Source organism: Egretta garzetta, unplaced genomic scaffold (genome assembly GCF_000687185.1).
Source record: "Egretta garzetta isolate BGI_Z169 unplaced genomic scaffold, ASM68718v1 scaffold268, whole genome shotgun sequence".
Taxonomy (NCBI): Eukaryota; Metazoa; Chordata; class Aves; order Pelecaniformes; family Ardeidae; genus Egretta; species Egretta garzetta.
The window spans coordinates 162,119-181,282 of NW_009260600.1; the positions used below are offsets into that span (position 1 = coordinate 162,119).

Genomic DNA, 19,164 nt, shown 5'->3' on the forward strand with positions numbered 1-19,164 from the left:
TTCCATTTAAAGATACTATCCCTTGTTTCCTGCTGCTCAGCCAGTGTTCGTTCCGTGTGTGAGCATCCCTGGTGCTGCGGAATTCAGCCTCTGGTGTGCAACTTTTGGTTTTCTTCTGAAAATAAAGTATCTGTTCCTAATGCCCACTGTGACTTTATTGTTTGCAGAGCAGCTATACCTGACCAAAAAAAAAAAAGGTAAAATGCCAACAGGTGAATAGGCATGCTTTCCCCGTGCTGTACAGAGGTTGGCTGCAAATTAATCTCTGCTGAGTGTTCACTGCTTTATTTTCTGTCATAGTGTCTAAGATTGTCTGGGTATGTAATTTCTCCTCTGAGTTTCTAAATGTTGAGGTTATTTTCAGACACGAGGAAAAAAGTGCTGCTGCTGCTGCTGTCTCCTTAGCTCCCATTAAAATGAAGTTCTAGGCGCTTACATCGCTGGCTGATAATATTTAAAACACATTTGTCTAAGGGAATTAACATCTTTGTTAGTGAAGTAACAAATAATTTTATTTTTCTTACATAATAGTAAATGTAAATAGTAGATTAAACCCTTGGCTACAGAATATGTTGCATGTTACGCAGGCACTTGCTACCATCTTTATTTTGTGATCATGAAATCATGAAGCAAGTCTATTCTGAACGCAAACTACTGGATTTATTTGTTTTCCTTTTTAATGAAAAATAACAATTTGCAGTGGTAGGCAAATCTGTTGCCACCTACCCAGGCGTAACTACCAAGTGCTCCCTGGAAATACTGCAGTAATTCTAGATTTGGACTTCATGGCTGAGAATATAATATGCTTTTTGTATGAGCAATCAAATATTTGTGAAGAATGGAACCAGTATGGAACCAGTGGTCTAATAAGAACTGTGTTTTTTCAAAATGGGGTAGATTGTTTGCAGCTTTTTTCTTTTATTTCAGCTTTAAGTAATAGTTATCTTAAATACGGTGGGGGGTTTTTTCCCCTCAAAGTTTCAGAAGGGTTTTCAGAGCTTGGAAGTTAACTGCTCTCTCAGAAGTTTTTATCCCATAATTCTATAATAGCATTTCACTTTTTATGGAAAAATCACAAGGGAAGGTGTAACAGAGCAGGGATTGCCTTAAATGTGCAAACAGAATACCTACAGGTTAGCTTCTGTGTTAGAATTATATGTACATAAACATATTGAATCCCTTTCTGAGACGAAATTCTGGGCCCCTGATTAGCGCTCACCAGGCTCTAAAATTCAGTGTTTGGCATCACTGGAGGAAGTGGGGAGTTTCTCTTGATTATATAGGATCAGACTGAGTAGTATGCTTGAAGATCATAGAATCATAGAATCGTTTAGGTTGGAAAAGACCTTTAAGATCATCAAGTCCAACCGTTAACCTAACACTGCCATCCCACCACTAAAACATGTCCCTAAGCACCACATCTACACATCTTTTAAATACCCACAGGGATGGGGGCTCGACCACTTCCCTGGGCAGCCTGTTCCAATGCTTGACAACCCTTTCGGGGAAGAAATTTTTCCTAATGTCCAATCTAAACCTTCTCTGGCACAACTTGAGGCCGACCCCCACCTCGCTACAGCCCCCTGTCAGGCAGTTGTAGAGGGTGATAAGGTCTCCCCTCAGCCTCCTCTTCTCCAGGCTGAACAACCACTGAACACAGTATTCAAGGTGCGGCCTCACCAGCACCGAGTACAGGGGCATGATCACTTCCCTGGTCCTGCTGGCCACACTATTCCTGATACAAGCCAGGATGCTGTTGGCTTTCTTGGCCACGTGGGCACACTGCTGGCTCATACTCAGCCGGCTGTCAACCAGTACCCCCAGGTCTTTTTCCACCAGGCAGCTTTCCAGCCACTCTTCCCCAAGCCTGTAGCGCTGCATGGGGTTGTTGTGACCCAAGTGCAGGACCCAGCACTTGGGTCTTGTTGAACCTCAAGATGTATAGGCCAACCTGGCACAGCATAGACCCAGGTGGAGGGTCCTGGTTTCTGGAAGGAGAGGTGATCCTGCAGGAAAAATCGTAACGACTCCTGAACTCAGCTCATCGAGCCACTTGCTCTCAAGTCCAGTACAGTACAGCAGCATTATCCCTGATTCGTAATGGTGCAAAAGCTCCAACAGTTCCGTGTTGTCTGTGCACGCAGAGTGATTTTTTTGGGTTAACGCTCTCAGCTGCCCTCCCTGAAACCACTGCTTCTTGTTTCCCCCTGTAGCGGAGATGGCAGGTAGGAATATGTTGCAAATCCTCAGTTGCTGCAGTTCACGGTCACAGCTTGAAGTGCCCTTGCTTGTGGCACAGATGTTACCTCGCTATTCAGTTTGAGTTGGTTTTGTTCCGTTTTGTTATGCTGTGAAATCAAAAACTTGCGGATGTTTTGCCCAGAGAGCAGCAGAACTGCCTGGGGAATTGGGTCTGGAAACTAGCTGAAATTAAAAGTAACCTTCATTTAGCTGGGTGGGTGGCTTGGAGGCGTGAGCAAGCAGTGAGAGGTGAGAACTGCCTGGTGCAGAATGTCACCCAAAGATTCTGCCACCAAACAGCAGCGAGCCGCCGGGAGCCGTGGACCGTGCAGCTGTAGCAGTGTCGTTCTGCCTGAGCCCTGCGGCATCGTCACGCCTTGTGACCTGGCTTCCCGGATGCAGGCCAGGTCTCTCAGCCCCAGGGTGTACTTCATGAGACTGAGTGCAATTTTTTTTTTTTTCCAATTCTCATTAATCTGTCCATGTGGTCTAGAGCAGAATTTAACCTTGAATCCGAGCGTTTCTTCCACCCGCTCTGCCATCTTTTGAAGTGTCTGTCAGCGACGCTGCTGAAAGCTACCTCATGTGCATGCACAAGGGTTGCCAACAAAGTGGTGGATAGGCAGGTATACACATCTACACATACCCATGTAGAAATCGCTTTTTCACCTGCTTTCATCACCTTTTAAAAAAACGCAGTGCGCAACAGCAGTGTCGTCGTTGAAAAAAGTTCGCGCGCTAATCGCTGTCGTAGTGAGTACGTTTGTCTTAAGGTACCTGGCTCTCAAACAATGACAGCATCTCTGCAATAGATGAGATGTGGAAAGGTGTGCTGAGAGATGTATATTGATCTCCTGCTGCCACCTGCCGGGGTTTGCATCGTGCACCCTCGGAGGCTGAAGAGCCATCCCTGCAGTGCAAAATGAACTCACTGCTCACCCCTCCGGCGCGCAGCCTCTCCGCTCGAAGAAAAGACCCTAGAGAAACTCTTGTATACGCAGTCCATTACGGTCATCTTTCTTAGTTGTTGAACACCCCCCCCTCGTTGCTTTGAAATAGGTTTTTAAGAATAGTTTTCCTACAGGAGTCCAAAAGAAGTATTGTCATTAGCGTGGGATCTGGATTTTTTTTGCTTTGTAAATTTTTGATGTGTACCTGGAGAGAGTAATGATCAGTTTCTCTAAAAGAGACTTTTTTTACTGACTAAGAACATACTTATTTATTTCCCAACTTTTCCATGTAACAAAAAATAGGAAGAGTGTAAGGAAGAGACCAGGCGATCGGACTTTCTGTTTTTCCTATGTATTCAACAAATACTTGCTTTTTTTTTATGAGTTGAAGTATATTGATATTTGTGCTTAGTGGAACTGTAGATACAGAAAATACAAGGGTTCCAGTAACTCCAGTTCAATACATGCACTCAAAGAGGATTAAATTGCTCAAACTAAAGCAATTATTAATTTAATGTGGGGATTCTTAAACTGTGGTCTGTGGTTGCCATGGCAATCCAGTCGAGTCAGTCCCGATTAATATTTAAACAAACAAGCAGGCAAACGGCTCTTTAAAAAATGAAACAAATTACTGGTGTTTATTATAAAGAGTAGAGGAAGGTGATATTAGTGAGCTGTCTTGTGTCAAAGGTTATGCTACTGGTATCAGAGCTTTGCTTGGTTTTTTTTTTTTTTTATTTCTCTTCCTAGCCTTAATATTTGAATGTATTAGAAAATCCTCTGGCACCTACTCAGCTCTCCTCTGAAAACAAGGCCATAATAAAATGCTTAAAGCTTTGCAAAATGGCCTGAAAACCAACAGCACGGCGCTTTGATGTGGTCTGAATAAGGCAGGGAGTTTCACGATAACCCCAGCCCAAGCAAGAGGAAAAGCCAAGAGCTTTTAGCTCAGGTGGAGAAATTCCATCAGGAGGAAGATGTGTGAGGTAACGGCGACGTACAGACCCGCACACTGGCTGTGTCCCACCGCCCTGGGGAGCCCCTCCTGTGCAGTGGCCACCCACATGGCTCAGCTCGCTGTCTGTGGCAGAAAGCCGGCCCGTGTCCCCGCTCCTCCACAGTCATGTAAGAAACCTAACCGCATACAGATTTTTAGACCAGCTGTGCATCTGATACTCAGGGTACCTCGGGCATATCTCAGACTTTTGCTTTTGCAAGCTCCGACTTGAGGCAGGAGCTGTGGAGCATCTCCGCTAGCTCATCCCTGGGTGGGTGCTACTGCTGTAGGTCTGCGGTAACCTCAGCATCACCTTCCCAGAGGTGCTGGGAGCCTCATTTCGGCAGCCCATGGAGCATCTGTTTAGCTGGTACCTGCCTCTCCACACCCCAGCAGGGCTGCGCAGGGGCTGCCCGGGAGCCGTCACGCCTGGGGCTGCCGTGCTCCGTGCTGCATCCCTGGGGCTTGCGCCGGGCATTACACCCTGGCTGCTCTAATCCCTCTTGGTGCCTGGGGGGTGAAGTCTATCGCAGAGTCGTTATCGCACAAGTTCAGTGCCTATCAGCCAACCTTGCTGTCCGCCGCCTCGTTTTTATGAACCGAGTTGATGTGATTGAGCAGATCGTGAGGTGTCCTGCAGGAACCGTGGTCATTGCCTGTCTGAATAATTTGAATTTTTGTTTCCTTTCAGATATACTTGAAAGAAATTTTAAGAGAAATAGGCATCTACAACGTGAAGGGGACCCACAAAAACACATGGGAGCTGAAGCCAGAATACAGACACTACCAAGGAGAAGACAAGAGTGATTAACAAAAGTGTTTACAAAGCAAGTGAGAATTAGAGTGATTGCACTGAGGGAACCGTGGTGGGTTTACAGACAGGACTGAGCACAGCGCAATTCTGCAAGGTTCAAGTTAAATTAAAGCAGCTGATGCTTTGTAATTTTCTGTAGCTTCAGGTTTTTTCCAAGGAATACTTCTTGTATGTTTCTATAAGTGTTCTGTCTTTTGACAAGAAAAAATATTTATAGAATAAACTTGTATTAGATTTATCTTTATTAGAAATCTTTTGAGTTCTCATCTTACTTTTTCTTGGTAGCTTTGTGGCTTTTCCAAGCCTCGATGACGTTGAAAGAAAACGTGTCCTAGAGGAACCCGTAACTCTTTGTTCCAGTAGAACCAGGTTAATACCCTCACTTCTGCTGGGATCTGTCAGGGCTTCGTCTGGAAGGCTGAAAAGTTCCACAACCCTTTGTGCAGCGCTTGGGTGGAACGGACATGGTGCTCCTTTTGGGATCAGGCTTTAGGAAAAACAGCCGCAACCGTGGTGCTCATCACAGTCCTTAGACTCCATGGGAACAAATCAACACAGTTAAAAACCGGTAAAGCAAAGGCTGTTTGACACGCAGGTCAGTGGGAAGACAACAATCCCCTCCAGGTAATTACTGAGAAAAAAAAAAAATGAAATGTCTGTCTGTTAGGTACATCAAGGAACAGATTTATCTTTTGGTTGGTTTTTATGATGTTACCTATGTTTTATGTTTAAGCATATCAATAAAAGCGTTATTTTCATTTGTACCACGCAATGTTCGACATTATTGACTGAATCCAGGTTGCGATGTAGATAGCGTAGGTATGAAGGGTTTTTTCAAACTGCGTTTTTATTGCTGGCTTTGCCACAGTGTGTTTCTGTGTGTTTTGGTGAAGATGATTGCTTTATGTACCCATGTCTCTGTTCCCCCATTTTTGAAATGCACATTGTAAGGGTTGTCTATTCAGCATCCTTTTGATAGGGAGCGGGGAGGGAGAAGGGATGGGACTATTTAATTACATTCTCAAAGCTTTTATATTAAAAAAAAGAGCAAGGAAAACAGAGTGAAAAAAAAAAAACCTCATTAGTATACCTGCGAATAAAGCAGAAGGTGAGGTTTTACAGCACAACTTACACATTCCCTCAGGTCCTTCAGATGTGTGCATCACTTCTGCACACACTACTAAAATCATAGGTCTACATGAAAAGCAAACATTCCATTATCGGTCCACTTGGAAGCAATGAAATGTTTGGCGGGGGGGAGGTCAGACGCCTTCAGAGGTTTGTAAAACAACTCTGACCCCTTATGCATAAGTAAGTCACACATTTTAATTTTGCTTAATTAATTTTTTCTAGAATTGTTTGTAGGTATCTCTCTGCAGATGTGCTTCCTGCTGGTGCTCACCTTCCTGCGGCATCAAGTGTCCAGTTCCTAGGAGGTGGACTATAGGAGGTGGACTACTGAGAGCTTTCTAAGAGCAGATCACGTTCCAGGGATGTGTGTGTGCTTTCATAAATATTGCCGTTGACTCCCGTCTCCTCAGGCTCCACAAGCGGGACCCAGCTTGCTAATGGCTGCAGGAGATAGCTGAGGATGCTGAGGAACATCAGCCTTCACGTCTTGCTACAGCACATGATGTGCTCCCTAGCAATAGCCAGAGCCTGCACATGTTGCTGTCCTCATGCTGTTCGAGTCCTCCGGAGACTTGCGTTCACAACCATGTCGGATGAGAACTCTGGCTTTTCATGAGCTGGGGCTCCTCTGTTGGATTCGTGTCCTGTTAGAGCAGCTAAGGTACCTAGAACGTCTGGGTCAGCTTCTCCCTTGTGTTGCTCCTGAGGTGATCTTCTAAAACCATGGAGGGGGATGCCATGCAATCCTGATTTAGTAGTGTTGTAATTCAGTGCCACAGGTAAAAACGACTGTGCCGTTTCAGAGGGAAAAGGTTACCTCTAGCAGGACTAGCTTAGCAGGAAAAGTATTTTGGATCTGCTTGTATTTTTGGTTTTATGTGAGTTTACTGCTTCACAATTTTTCTTCAGTTGAGAGGGATATAATCAGTCAGTGTGAAATGCCAGAAGGTCTAAGTAAAGGAGGTATTTTATTGATCTGCAGAGTGCCTTTGGACAGGGGAAATAAGCTCTACTTAGGAGTAATGGAAAGTGTATGACATATTTTATGTTTTTTTATGGTTTTTTTAAATAAAAAATTTTAGGGGCATCATTAAAAATGAAGAGAGTGCTCGAGGTAAACAAGCAGTGGAGTTTGCAACCAATGAGCAACAGAAAGATTGAGGGAATCCAAGGTGCCCTGTTTTGGTTGCAGCCTTCTCTGGAGCAGCACCAGTTTTCAAGGTAAAAGGGGAACAGGACAAGGAAACTATTTCAAAAAACAACCAGGAAACATTACACCAGGATGAACCAAAGAAAAGAGATCCAGTGGACAGTCTAGAAGCCAGGCAGCTCATGAAGCATTTTTTTCTTCCCGCTTCCTGCATAATTTTGAAGGCTGTCTTAACTTCATGCGAGGCTGCGATAATGATTGAGCATTTGGGGCAACCTCATTGGGATCCAGCACATAATAACCAGCAAAACCTCTCCAGCTCCGCTCTGCTTGTTCTGCAAGGGGACCTCACACAAGTGCTGTTAGCAGGATTGCCATCTGCCAAGAGAGAGGAGGAGGAGGCTTGTAGGCATTTGAGTCTGATTCCCCGGCCCCCACATTTGGATTAATTTAAACTCTGAACTCGCAGCAGTGATGAACCCCAATTCCCTGCTGGTCTTCCCACATGCTGGTGTCGCTGCTCGCTGCTGAACTCTGCTCCCACAGATGTTCTTGACTATCAGCGCTCGAAGCTTTGGTCCATGAGCAGGTCCCATAGGTACAAGCAGAAGTATCAACGCGCTAAATGCCATTAAACGAGATTAAAAGCGCATCTACTCTCTAGCATTACTTCTTCCTGCCACAGTCCCCTCCGCCATCAGGCTACCCAGGGTAACCCAAGTCAGGCCACGAGGCTCCTGAATCCCCTTGAGGCAAACTAAGGTGAAACGACACCAGCCGATCTTTTACCAGCTCGTGACTGTTTGACGTGCAATGCCAGCCATCGGGGAAAGCTCGGTTTAAAAACCATCAATCTATGGGGGATAGAAGGAAGGAAGGAGAAAAGAGGCAGGGGAGCGGAGGGAGAGACATCACCACCCTTGGATCCCATGTTGCCTTCAGTGGTGGTCCTCTGCTGGCAGGCACGCAGGCAGCTCCTTGCATTTTATGGTCCAGTTCCCGCTTCTCGATCACACCAGTCACACCCCTCTAGTTCCTGCTTCTCGAGGACTTAAGAGAACTCTTGGTCTTATGGGCAGGCACCCCTGTAGGGGGATGGTCACGAAAGAGCTCTCAGGAGGCTGCAAGCTCCTTCCTCAAATAAACTCCCTGTGGCCTCCAGCCATCTTATGGCACGTTGTCACGTCGGGCTGGTCCAAGCATGGGACTGCGCGCCCTCTGGCACGCGTCCTGCGCAACCGACCCCTCGCCTGTGGCCCCCCCCAGAGGCTGCTGGTGGGACAGGCAGGACAGCATGAGGAACAGGAGCAGAAGGTACCGAGTGTGAATATTAGCTACAGACCAGCAAAAAAATGACACAGCCACAAGACCTCTGCTGCTGGCACCGCATCTTTTGACACAGAGCTCGTATAGCGGGATCAGTGGTCGCTAGGTGCTTTGATCCCAGTGGATGCTCCCTAAAAGTTGGCCATGCTTTGAGTCAGCTACATATTGTCTTCACCAGCTGCTTGGAGTGAGCTCCAGCTGAACGTACCGCCTGCGTGTGTCAGCTATGACCACCCACATTTGCAATGTCCCTGTCGCCAGGATGGCATTTTTCATTAGTCACTGCATTTATTGACTCCTACCAAATCATTTTTCTCGCTAATGCGGTATCAGAGCTGGGCTGCTGCTCCAGGCTCACCTGGAAGGTAGCTCTGCTTCTCGAGGTTTTCAAAGAGCTGTGGCTGGGTCCAACCTGCCTTGTCTCTCATACCGATGGCAGGACTGAAGGACTCTTTCTTGGCTCTCCTAACCAAGACTGTGTGACTATCAGGCTGTGGGGTCAGCCATTCTCTGGGCATGTTTAATTATTCACACAAGGATGGCAAAAGGTCCAGCAGAAAAGATCAAAAAAGGCCCCTTCCAGCAGAGCTCAGCACCCAGCAGGGGCCTTAAGGTTTGCATCTCTTGCCTGGCTCAAGCAGGTCAAACTCTTCCACCTTCAGCTCTCAACAAACACAAAAATTTCAGAGCTCATTGTGTTTTTGGAATAGGGAATTAGTAAATATCTTTGGATGGGGAACACTGGGCACCCATTAAGCCAGAGGGGTCAATGAAGGCAGGTGCCGTTGAGCATCGCTACAGCTAACCACAGCTAGGGCTGGCACGATGAGCGAGACCCGAGCACCAGCAGCTGAACTCACAGCAACCCTGTTCTCCTTCCCAGCTCAGCAAATCTGAGCGCAAGGAGCTGCTTGGTACCGGTCAGGAGTACCTCAGCCAAAATGCATCCCTTGGAGGAATGCAGCCAGCTGAGAGGGGCTTTCTGCTCCTGACACCATCACACAGGGGATTGGGCTTTTGCAGCTGGTGTGTTTGCAGTTACAGGCAAATAAATGGGAGAAGGGGGAAGCTGCAGCATTTGGCTGTCCATCTTGAAAGGAAGGACTGACTAGACTTGATGATCTTAAAGGTCTTTTCCAACCTAGACAATTCTATGGTTCTATGAAGGGAAGGACTGTTTCTTTTCACCTCCACCCCATTAACTAGTTTTACCTCTGGAGCTCATTCTTAAGATTGGGATTTCCATGGGGACCTGAGCACCTCCAGGAGGCAGGGAAGGCTTTCAGCAGCTGCAAGCCAGGTAACTGAGAACCAGAGGAACAGGCAAGGGCAAAGCCTTGATTAAAAGCAAGGAAGGAAACAGAGAGTCCTTCCTCAGCCATGTGGGTCTGTGCTTGCACCCATCCAGCTGCCCCCACCAGTCTGTGGTGGGAGGATTGATAGCATTGGGGAAGGGAAATAAGACCCACACACACACCCTGGGCTTCACACCTCTAATTTAAGGTTGTTGGTTTGTTGTTTGTTTGGTTGGTTTTTTTCTTTTTTTTTTTTTTCTTCCTTCCAGAGGCGCTCACATAAAAGCCAGCATGGATTCCTGAGAAGCCTCCCTCCGCCACCCAGCCAAGGCCAGCCCTGGAAGAGGCTATTTATACTCCAGCAACATATGGAGAGGCTGCAAGCAGCAAGGGCTGCATCCGTGTATGGTCCACCAGCCCAAGCATCCCCAGCCACAGGATTTTCCTCCTGCATGTCCTTCCCAAAGCTGCCTGGCCCACAGTAAGTAAGGTGGCCATGAACATGAAACCCTTCTACTGGTGGGCAGCTGCTATCTTGCCCCTTCAGCTTAAAAATCAGATAGGTTTATGGGGGTCAAAGCACTCATCCCCACCACAACAGGTGAACTGGACAGCCTGTGCTGGCAGGAGGTGGCCCCTGGGCCAGGGCAGCCAAAGCTGATGGGTGAAGGGCTACACCCACCCCTTAAATGCCTTTTTATGGGCAGCTTGACCAAGCATCAGCAACAGCTGGTACTTTGATGGCTGCAGCCCTCAGCACCCACTCAGCTGCAGCAGGCAGAGAAATCATCCCTCCCTGCCTCATCTGGAGGAGCTGAGGGTGCCCAGCTCAGGTGCAGACACAGCTGTAGGTAGAGGAGATGGACCTCAGCCCTTGAACCAGGCTATTCCAGTAGCAACAGTGGGGTTTTGCTAGCTGAGCATCCATGGGGAGCAGGAGGAGCAGCCAGCTTTAAGTGGCCTGTTCTCAACTACTCTATTACAAAGACTTTGGGAAGCCAATTCTTAAATCCTCTCTAGACATCAAATTTTTTGGACCTTCCCTATAAAAATCAAACAGCTGCATTGCTTTGTCAAGGCTGTCAGCGTGCCTGCACCTTGCTGAGAATGGGATGAAAGGGGCTGCTCTCCAAAATGCCAGCAGTGCCTCCTCCCACCACTGCTGGTCACAGACAGGAGGTGAATCCAAGCTGGTGGCTCCCAGGATAACAAGAGGGCTCTGGAGAATCATTTTTCTCACTGTGCTCAGCCACTGCCTCATTGTCAACATTGGTATCACACACCAAAATAATCTAAAAAGGCCTCCTAGCATCAGTTTGAGGGTGTTTGGGCTCCTTTCTGCCAGAAGCAGAAGGTGATAAATGCAGCTCTAATTGCTCCACACACCTAGCAGCTACACACAGCCTCAACGACATCCTGCCATGCTCCTGCATAACACACTTCCAAGGCTACCAGCATTTGCTGGCACCAAGAGGAGCTCCCCCAGGCCTCCAGCCCTGGCCACAGCCACTTGGCTGTGATCTTCGCACAACACCTTCCAGCTGTGGCTTCAACCAAAAGCCAACCAAGCCACGGGGACCATAAACCAGCACAGTTGCGCTCCTGGCAACACACTTTGGGCTGTTTATGGCAAAGACTTTCAGGCTTGGTGAGGTTATTTTTCCTCCTACCAAGACAATGATCTCAGAGCTAAATGAACACGGGGTTTAACTGCTGCTCTCCTGCTGTGGGCTAGCAGCAACATGGAGATTTACTTGCTGGCTGGTGCAGGGCAAAACATCCCCGTTCACAACAGCAGCTGTATCCTGGGGAAGTGGCTGCAGAGCTGAAGCACAGCTGGAGGTCTGTGGGAGCAGACCCTTACCTGGTCCAAGCCAGCAGCAGCATGTGAGAAAGCAGAGGTATCTTGATGCAGATACCATTGCTGTTTAATAAAAGCATCCTCCCTAGACAGCTGTTGCTGAAAACTGCTGGGACTGCAGCAGGCTGGCTTGAGCCAGCTCAGTCAGAGGCTTGCTAAGGGAAGGAGGCAAGTTGCAGGTTTATTTTTTCCTACATCTTTTAAAAAAATAATGTAATTTTACTTGTCTAAAAACAACCATGTCCTAAGCTTACAGAAAGTCCCCTCCTGGCCTTGAGCTAAACCATGTGAAAAGAGAACCAACCAAACCCAACCCAACTCTGTTCCCCACATCCATTCATTAAAAATTTTCCCTTTGCAGGTTCTCCCTCCTTGTGCCACAGCTGAGGGCCACACAAGGCTCCAGGACCATCACCCACCCCAGCTCCAGCACCCAGCCCCTGCTGAGTGGACAAAGCCAAGGGATGGAGCCAGGCTGGCTCCATTGGGTACCTAGGGGCAGGGGTGTGTGTGTCAGGGGAATATCCAGCTCCCTGTGGCCCCACCAGCACCTCTCCCAGCTCACCAGATGTTCCCTCTACTGCAGGAACATCTCCAAGCCTGCACTCTTCCTCCTCAAAGCAGGCAGCCAAGGAGCAACAAGCTGCTGCAGCAGCACTGGGGTGTTAACAGCACAGTCACTGGCCCATGGAGGTGGGGTGGGTTTTTTTGCCAGTGCTTGGCTGAACCTCTGCATACAGGCTGTGGGCTGGACATGCTGCAGGGATGCTTTGAGAGGGCAAAACAAAAGAGTGGATTTGTAGACAGGGTAAGACCCTGCTGGGGCAGCAAAACTGTGAGACAAAGAGCAGGGGGAGCAGTGGGGTGGGAGGGGGGAAGGCTAAGGGGACCATGGGACACATGCCCAGCACAGTAGCCGCTTCCCCCAGGCCCAAGACTTCATTCTCTCAACCACAAAAGTACAAAACTAAGAAAGGGAGGGATTTCCTCCCCCCCGCCATAAGCAATCAGCCAACCTTCCCCTGCCAGCAGCTGTCTTGTGGTGGGTGCAGGAGCAGCCCCCTGGGCTCACACAGGGCTGAGACCCTAGCCAGCAGAGGAAAGGTTTCTACCTTATCCTGCTCCATGAGGCTCAGAGGAAGAGCTGTTTGGATCCTTGCCAACTCCACAGCCCTTCCAGCCATGGAAAATATCTTCCCAGGAATGCAAGATACAAGCCTGATAAGCACGGGTTTTCAAACAAGATGGGGATAGGTTTTAAAGCTGTCCTGCAGTTCAGGCTGTGTTTAAGCAGCACCAGGGTAATTTGTTAGGATGGGTGATTTTTACCAGTTTAGTAACTCCAAAGCTGCTACAGCAGTTGGAGCAGTACAAAGCCTTGCCTTCTGAAATCACTTCAGCTTTTCAGCCCCAGAAAATAGCAGCTTGAAATGAAGAGGGGCTGGAAGATGAGGAATTGGGTTACAAGGAAATACACTGACTTCATTTCCAACTCGGAGTGGCATCACAGACTGTTGACACGTGCATTTACCAGCCACAGGCCTCCCACTTTGCAGCACGTAGCAACTCCCAGCACAAGGAGCTGGATCCTGACTTTCCCTTGCCCTGCCTCCACTGCAAGCAGCTACCACAGCAGCACAGCAGAGACCGCTGCTTGTCACTGCCATGGTCTCTCCCTGCCACCAAGCATGGTTTAACCTCTCCTCCCCAGTACTGGGCAGGCTTGACACAGCAGAGCAGCAAGACTTGCCCTTTTCCTTGAGAAACTGAAGGCAGCAATGCATTTTGGGAACCACAGTGCAGCCAGCAGCAAAACCACTTCCCTTGCAGCTCACGAGAGACAAACAGAACAAAAACCTGCATCTCAAGAGCCTTTGAGCTGATGCTTTCCTACCGCAGGCTGAAGGGACACCCCATAACACATACAAGACTGATACAAGCATGTAACCCACGTTAGGCATGTTTGCACACACCAATTAAATATCCCAATTAGCCTGGAGGACAGACAGGATAGCACAGTTTGCCACAAGCCATTCAACCCGACAGCAAGGCTGTGCTCAACCATGCTTTTAAGCCCCTGCTTTTCAAAGCAGCACCTCATCATTTGCACAGAGCTGCCACACAGCAGCTTGCTCCAAGGTTCCCAGCCTCAGCATAAGTAGCCAGGCAGGGGGGAACAGCCATTGTCACTCCCACATCCCAGCTCCGCTCAGTTTTAAACACTTAGACTCACTGGACTTGGGAGCCAGGGGTATTTGGGGCTGCACAGCCTGAGCAGGGGCTGTGTGGCCACTTGAGCACTGCCCTGAACTTACTCCACTGAGAAGCAAAAGCCTCAAACTAAGCAAATGCTTACTCTACTCTCCCCTTCGAGGCTCCCAGGTTTTTAGCAAAGATACCCTTCCTGTTGTAAGATAGCACCCTCACCTGGCCCCATGAAACAAATCCTCTGCAAGGAAAGCAAGAGCTGCCTCACAGGGATTTAATTTAAGGCTTTGAACCTGCCTCCCTGCAATTCAGCTCCACTGGGTGAAGGCAGAGGAACATTAATTTATATCACTCAGATTATGCCAAAATTGAACCTCAGCCAGAAGCACAGCTGGCCTGAGACCCTTCCTTGGGAAAGCTAAAAAAACCCCCCAGATATGCAAATGAGGTTCCCACAGAACTAAAATAGGGTGCATTTAAACAAGACAGGAACCTCCGAGATAACTCTCTGGTGGTGGGAGTGGAGCATGCCTGAGTATCTCACTCCTCCCACCCCACAGCCGCATCCATCACGCCCCTGCAGAAACCTACCTCCGCCTCAGCCCTCCGGCACCAGGGGCCAACATCTGACAGAAAACAGCCAAGATGCCAAAACCCTGCTGCAGCAGAGGCCTGAGGCTTCACAGATCAGTGGCAAGTGGGTCACGCCCACCCCTGTCAGGCACTTTAACCTTGACCAGTTAATGACTTCAGTCCAAGGAGACATCCCTGCCCAGGCACCCACGATCGCGCTGTCGGCAGCAACACAAAGCCCCTCGCCCCGGCGGAGGCTCTGTGAAGGCGTCTGTATTCCTTTGTTCAATCCAGACTGCCACAAGATCAGGCAGGCAGAAAGCGCAAGGAACCCATTCCTGTTGCATCTCAGCAAGAACCAGGGAGGCAACAGCTGTTTGCTCCAGGTCTGTCAAACGGATGCATTTCCTAAAGAGGAACACAGCAGGAACAGTTGTACATGCTCAGGTAAGTCTCAAGCCCGGACACACGCCTGCTTTGTGGTAAGCCTAGGACAGGGCTAGGCCATGCCAACATTTCTCTCCCCAGGCAGGCAAGTACAGAAAAAAATCCTGTAACTTGACCAAGTTCTAGCTCATCTGCTCCTGCACAGCCAGGCCATGTTGGAAGCCTTGTAGCTTCACTCCCTCCCCACAACATTCCCACTACCTGGGCTTAGAGGGAGTGCTGGTGTTAGACCAGCGCTCCATCCATCCTCCTACCTTCATCCTGAAGTCAAACTACAGCAGAGGACAGGCTCAAGCATCCTTGTCTGACAAAGCAGCTCAGCCAGCACTCAGACCAAGTAGTGCATATTCCATTCTGGTTTGTTTTGGTTTTTTTTAAGTAATTCTGGTATCTTCCAGACATAGAAGTCTCTGTGCAATTGTAGAAGATGAAGGTCCGTTCCAATACGATGACATTTCTTGAGCTTTGCCTTAATTCCCCTCAGCCTGCTTTTGCACTCCAATGCCACAGGTAGAAACTACATGAGGTCTGCCTGAAGACAGTCAAGTTGTAGGGTGCTAGGAGCAGCCTATACTACTGACAGTACCAAATCCTTGGACAAACATTTTGCTGCAACCTCTCCTGCAAGTCACCCTAAGAAATACATTAGACCAAAAGGCATCACCTGGGATGGGTTTAAATGAGTTTTATTTTAGACAACCTACATGACAGATGTTTGTTTTTTTCTTTTTTTAAAACAATGCCTCCACTCCAAATCAGGGTCAAAATAAGTGAATAAAGCTCAAGATGACATCAGTCCAGTTGTTAGACATTGCCAATTCCTGGTGTTGTGCCGATGAAGAAGAAACAGCAGCCAGCTATGAAGACGAGTGATCCAAAACCATACTGCTTGATTTGTTACTGAAACAAGAGCAGCAAGTGTCAGTTCGAGGTCATGACAGTCAGGGTTAAGTTTCTGTAACTTATTTGTGTATTCCCTAATTCAATCTGAGCTGCCACAGCCAGGCAGGCAGAAAGCGCAAGGAAGTTATTTTTGCATCTTATTGCAAACCAAAGAGCAACAGGACAAGTGCTCATGGTCTATCAGAGGATGCTGAGCCTTTTCTGCCATCACACAGAGCAACTGGCATCAGCTGCTGAGCAGGCCAGACAAGATACTCATTCACACCCTCTCTGCCTGACACACAAGTTCCACCTTTCCTCTCAAATAAGAGCATGTCCTAAACAAGTACTAAAGCTTACAATGCATGTGCCATCTTCTTACAAGAGCTGCACCAAGAAGCTGGAACAGGTTTTTTTTGCCCACTGGAACACCTTGTTACTATCCTTTTACCCCGTCTTGAGGCAGATGTGGTTATCCGAATTAACATCCACAAGGCCTGCCCAAGCAGGGGAGATGCACACAAGCTTCCGCTCGGAGGAGGTACCTTCCAGGTACCCGCTGCCTGGTCCCAGACAGACATCACCCTTCAGTCACGTTGCAAAGGTGGTGTGTCTGGGCCAGCAGAAGTGTTCCTCTAGTTGGGCTACTGCTCCACGCTAGAAGTTGGTTCATCTCTACATGACTTGCATACCAGAAAGTCTGTAAGAGGCTTTACAGATAAATTTAGCTGGCTATAAACAGGCTTCATAAGTCTGCAATAACTGGGCAAAGCAATTGGTGATCCCACACTGCTCGTCTGCAGTGAATTCCACTGCTCTCAGAATAAGCAAAAAACAGCAAGTGTTGGGATCCAAATACTGTTTCCTTGCAACCACATTCCAACCCGGAGTAACTCAAGAGAAAGCAGGCCACACAGGAGCTGCCTGAGCTCAGGCAGCTGGAGATTCCAGATAGAATAAGGTTAAGCACTCAGTCAAGCATTACCATGTTCCCAAATTTAGGGCAATATTTAAACAGATGGTTCTTGCATAACAAAATAAGGGCATCAGATTAAGTGAAAGATGAAACATGATCATGTAAGGTAGTTCAGAATTAACCCCCACCAGAGTGACCCAAAGTAGAGTGCTCCATTTCAGAGGACACTGTCTTTAATCTAATAGTTTAAAACCATAACCAATTACACACATCTCACCAAGGCAATCCCTGCTGCATTTCTTAGCTATTACATCATGATGAATCACTGTGGTGACATCCCCTTTGAGTATGACTCAATAGTCTACAAGGGAAGTTTCAGCCACTTTGTATAGTACGAAGCGGCAATTAGGCCATGAACTTTACATTTTTGAACTGGCAGTTACTGCTCCACTTTTAACAGGGACACAGCAATGCACTGAAAAAGCCAACCATGTTGTTAGGCACATTCATCCAATTCAGGTCCATACTTACACATTTCTCAATTTCTAAGCCGTCCTTAAAGAAAATCATATATGGGGTCACACCATCCTCACGGAAATCCAGGAGAGCCACCATACCATCTGGATTCATGTTCTCTCCTACAAAGAACTTCAGAGAAATGCATTACTGAGACATTTAATGAGCCACTACCAAGGGAAAGTGCCTGTTACACAAGAAAGCCGTAACATCTACTAGTTCAGTTTAAAGGTCTCCCTGACCAGCTGCAGGGATTTTGCTTTCTGCAGCTTGTCCATTTTAGTACCAGACAACTTTACGACACTGCTATGAATAGCAGAGTAGGACACAGCAGGGGCCAAAGAGATCTATTTTTCAAGTCTCTTAAGTCCACAGTTCCTAAATGGCGATAACTACAAACGCAGTTCACAAGTGTTGCAAACTGAAATGAGATCCCCAAACACCAAAGAGTCTTTCACTTTCTCCTCCCTGACTCTCAGAGCCCCTAGTACTCCCACAGAAAGGTAGATGTCCTCACAACAGGAGCCCTCAAAACTCTCCACAAGCTAGTTCAGCAGAGGAACCAATTGCAGCTTGTACATGCAATACTGCCCTAAGACAACATTAAGTTTCCTTACCTGGTAGTTTTTGAAGTTAGCGAGGATGTGTTTGATTTGTTCTGCAGCCCCTGTCATAAAAGGCTTTACTCTCTCTGGCTTGTGTTCCTCAAGTCTGGCTTTGATTCTGGAAGGGTGGGAAAAAAGCTCTGAAAGCACATTCTAGCCTAGTAACTTCACCGTGCAGCATCACATCATAGCACAAAGTTACTGGCAGTCAAACTGTTCGGGGTTTTCTGCTTTTGCCCCCTTCTCCCTTTCAAAGCCCCCAGATTTTAACTTAATTTTGCTAGTTAATTAGCAGAACAGTGCCTGCCACTCATAGCAAGCACATTTTACTTCTAGGCTAGTGGTAGACAAAAATTAGCAAGCCACTTCCCCAACATCAAGAGTACTATCACAGAGAAAGCAATTTCACCTTTAATGCTAACCCACTAAACACTGAGCAACATAAATTATACCTTGAATTAGCAAAAAGTTCCATTCACACACAATATATTTGGACATTTAAAGTGTCAAGTTCAAAAAGCGTCCTGAAACTTTCTTCACCACCCCACCCCTTTCCCCATTAAAGGTGTGGTATCGAAGGATCAAAAAGAAAACAGCAAGGTTATAAATCGTATCCAAAACACATGATCAGGTCCTCTGCCTCAGCCAATATAAACTTAAAGATATTCCAGTATCAATTCTTTAAAGTCCCAGTTTTGCCAAGTATTAAGACATCACTGAAGTTCACAGCCAGTTTGACACCTGTATCAGAACTAACACCTACTACGAACCAGATTCAACACTGTCTTTAAAACTTCAACAACCCAACAATTTTGCACTCTCATTTGAAGAAAAAGCCTACTAATACTTACGCTTTCATGTAGTCCTTGATGTACTTCTTGTAGGATTCTTTTGTAAAGCTGGTTTCCTGAAGGTGGTGGTTTATTACTATATCAACACCAGTTATGACCGTGGCTTCTGTTCCATCTCCCTCAGGACCTTCAGCAGAGGCATTGCCACCAATTAGAGAGTCATCAATTTGACCCTCTGTCCTGGTGACCATCTAGATTTAGAGACATCAAAAAACTTAACGGCTCTGCAAAAATCTTAAATGCTACCGCTCTTACACATCTATGACCTGACAGCAGGGCATGACTTCAGAGCCACAGTTAAGAGCAAGGACCGCGGCTGCAGCCCGAGCACAGATTTCTTAAGCCAGGCTCCTCTCCCGGTGCCGGAGCGAAGCCGCCTTACCCCGGCAGCACAGCGCTCC

The 19,164-nt window shown here is 47.5% G+C and overlaps 2 protein-coding genes and 2 non-coding genes across 4 annotated transcripts in view; 1 reads left to right on the top strand and 3 right to left on the bottom strand.

Moving 5' to 3' along the window:
* GTF2F2 (general transcription factor IIF subunit 2) overlaps positions 1-5,766 on the top strand; it is a 98,722-nt gene extending 92,956 nt beyond the window's left edge. Inside the window, exon 9 of the mRNA XM_009644771.2 lies at positions 4,880-5,766. Within this exon, the coding sequence (XP_009643066.2) occupies positions 4,880-4,999 (120 nt within the window). The 3' untranslated portion in view covers positions 5,000-5,766. The remainder of the gene's footprint in view (positions 1-4,879) is intronic.
* Positions 5,767-14,815: 9,049 nt separating this feature from the next.
* LOC118452898 lies at positions 14,816-14,951 on the bottom strand. The gene has a single exon (XR_004842775.1). It is a non-coding gene; the product is annotated as a small nucleolar RNA SNORA31 (small nucleolar RNA).
* A 732-nt stretch (positions 14,952-15,683) lies between these two features.
* Positions 15,684-19,164, bottom strand: part of TPT1 (tumor protein, translationally-controlled 1) — a 10,849-nt gene continuing 7,368 nt past the window's right edge. The window contains exons 3-6 of the mRNA XM_009644772.2: positions 18,764-18,956; positions 17,925-18,030; positions 17,323-17,439; positions 15,684-15,893 (exon numbers count right to left, since the gene is read on the bottom strand). Of these exons, the coding sequence (XP_009643067.1) occupies positions 15,891-15,893; positions 17,323-17,439; positions 17,925-18,030; positions 18,764-18,954 (417 nt within the window). The 5' untranslated portion in view covers positions 18,955-18,956 and the 3' untranslated portion in view covers positions 15,684-15,890. The remainder of the gene's footprint in view (positions 15,894-17,322; positions 17,440-17,924; positions 18,031-18,763; positions 18,957-19,164) is intronic.
* Positions 15,960-16,089, bottom strand: LOC118452897. Its single transcript, XR_004842774.1, has one exon. It is a non-coding gene; the product is annotated as a small nucleolar RNA SNORA31 (small nucleolar RNA).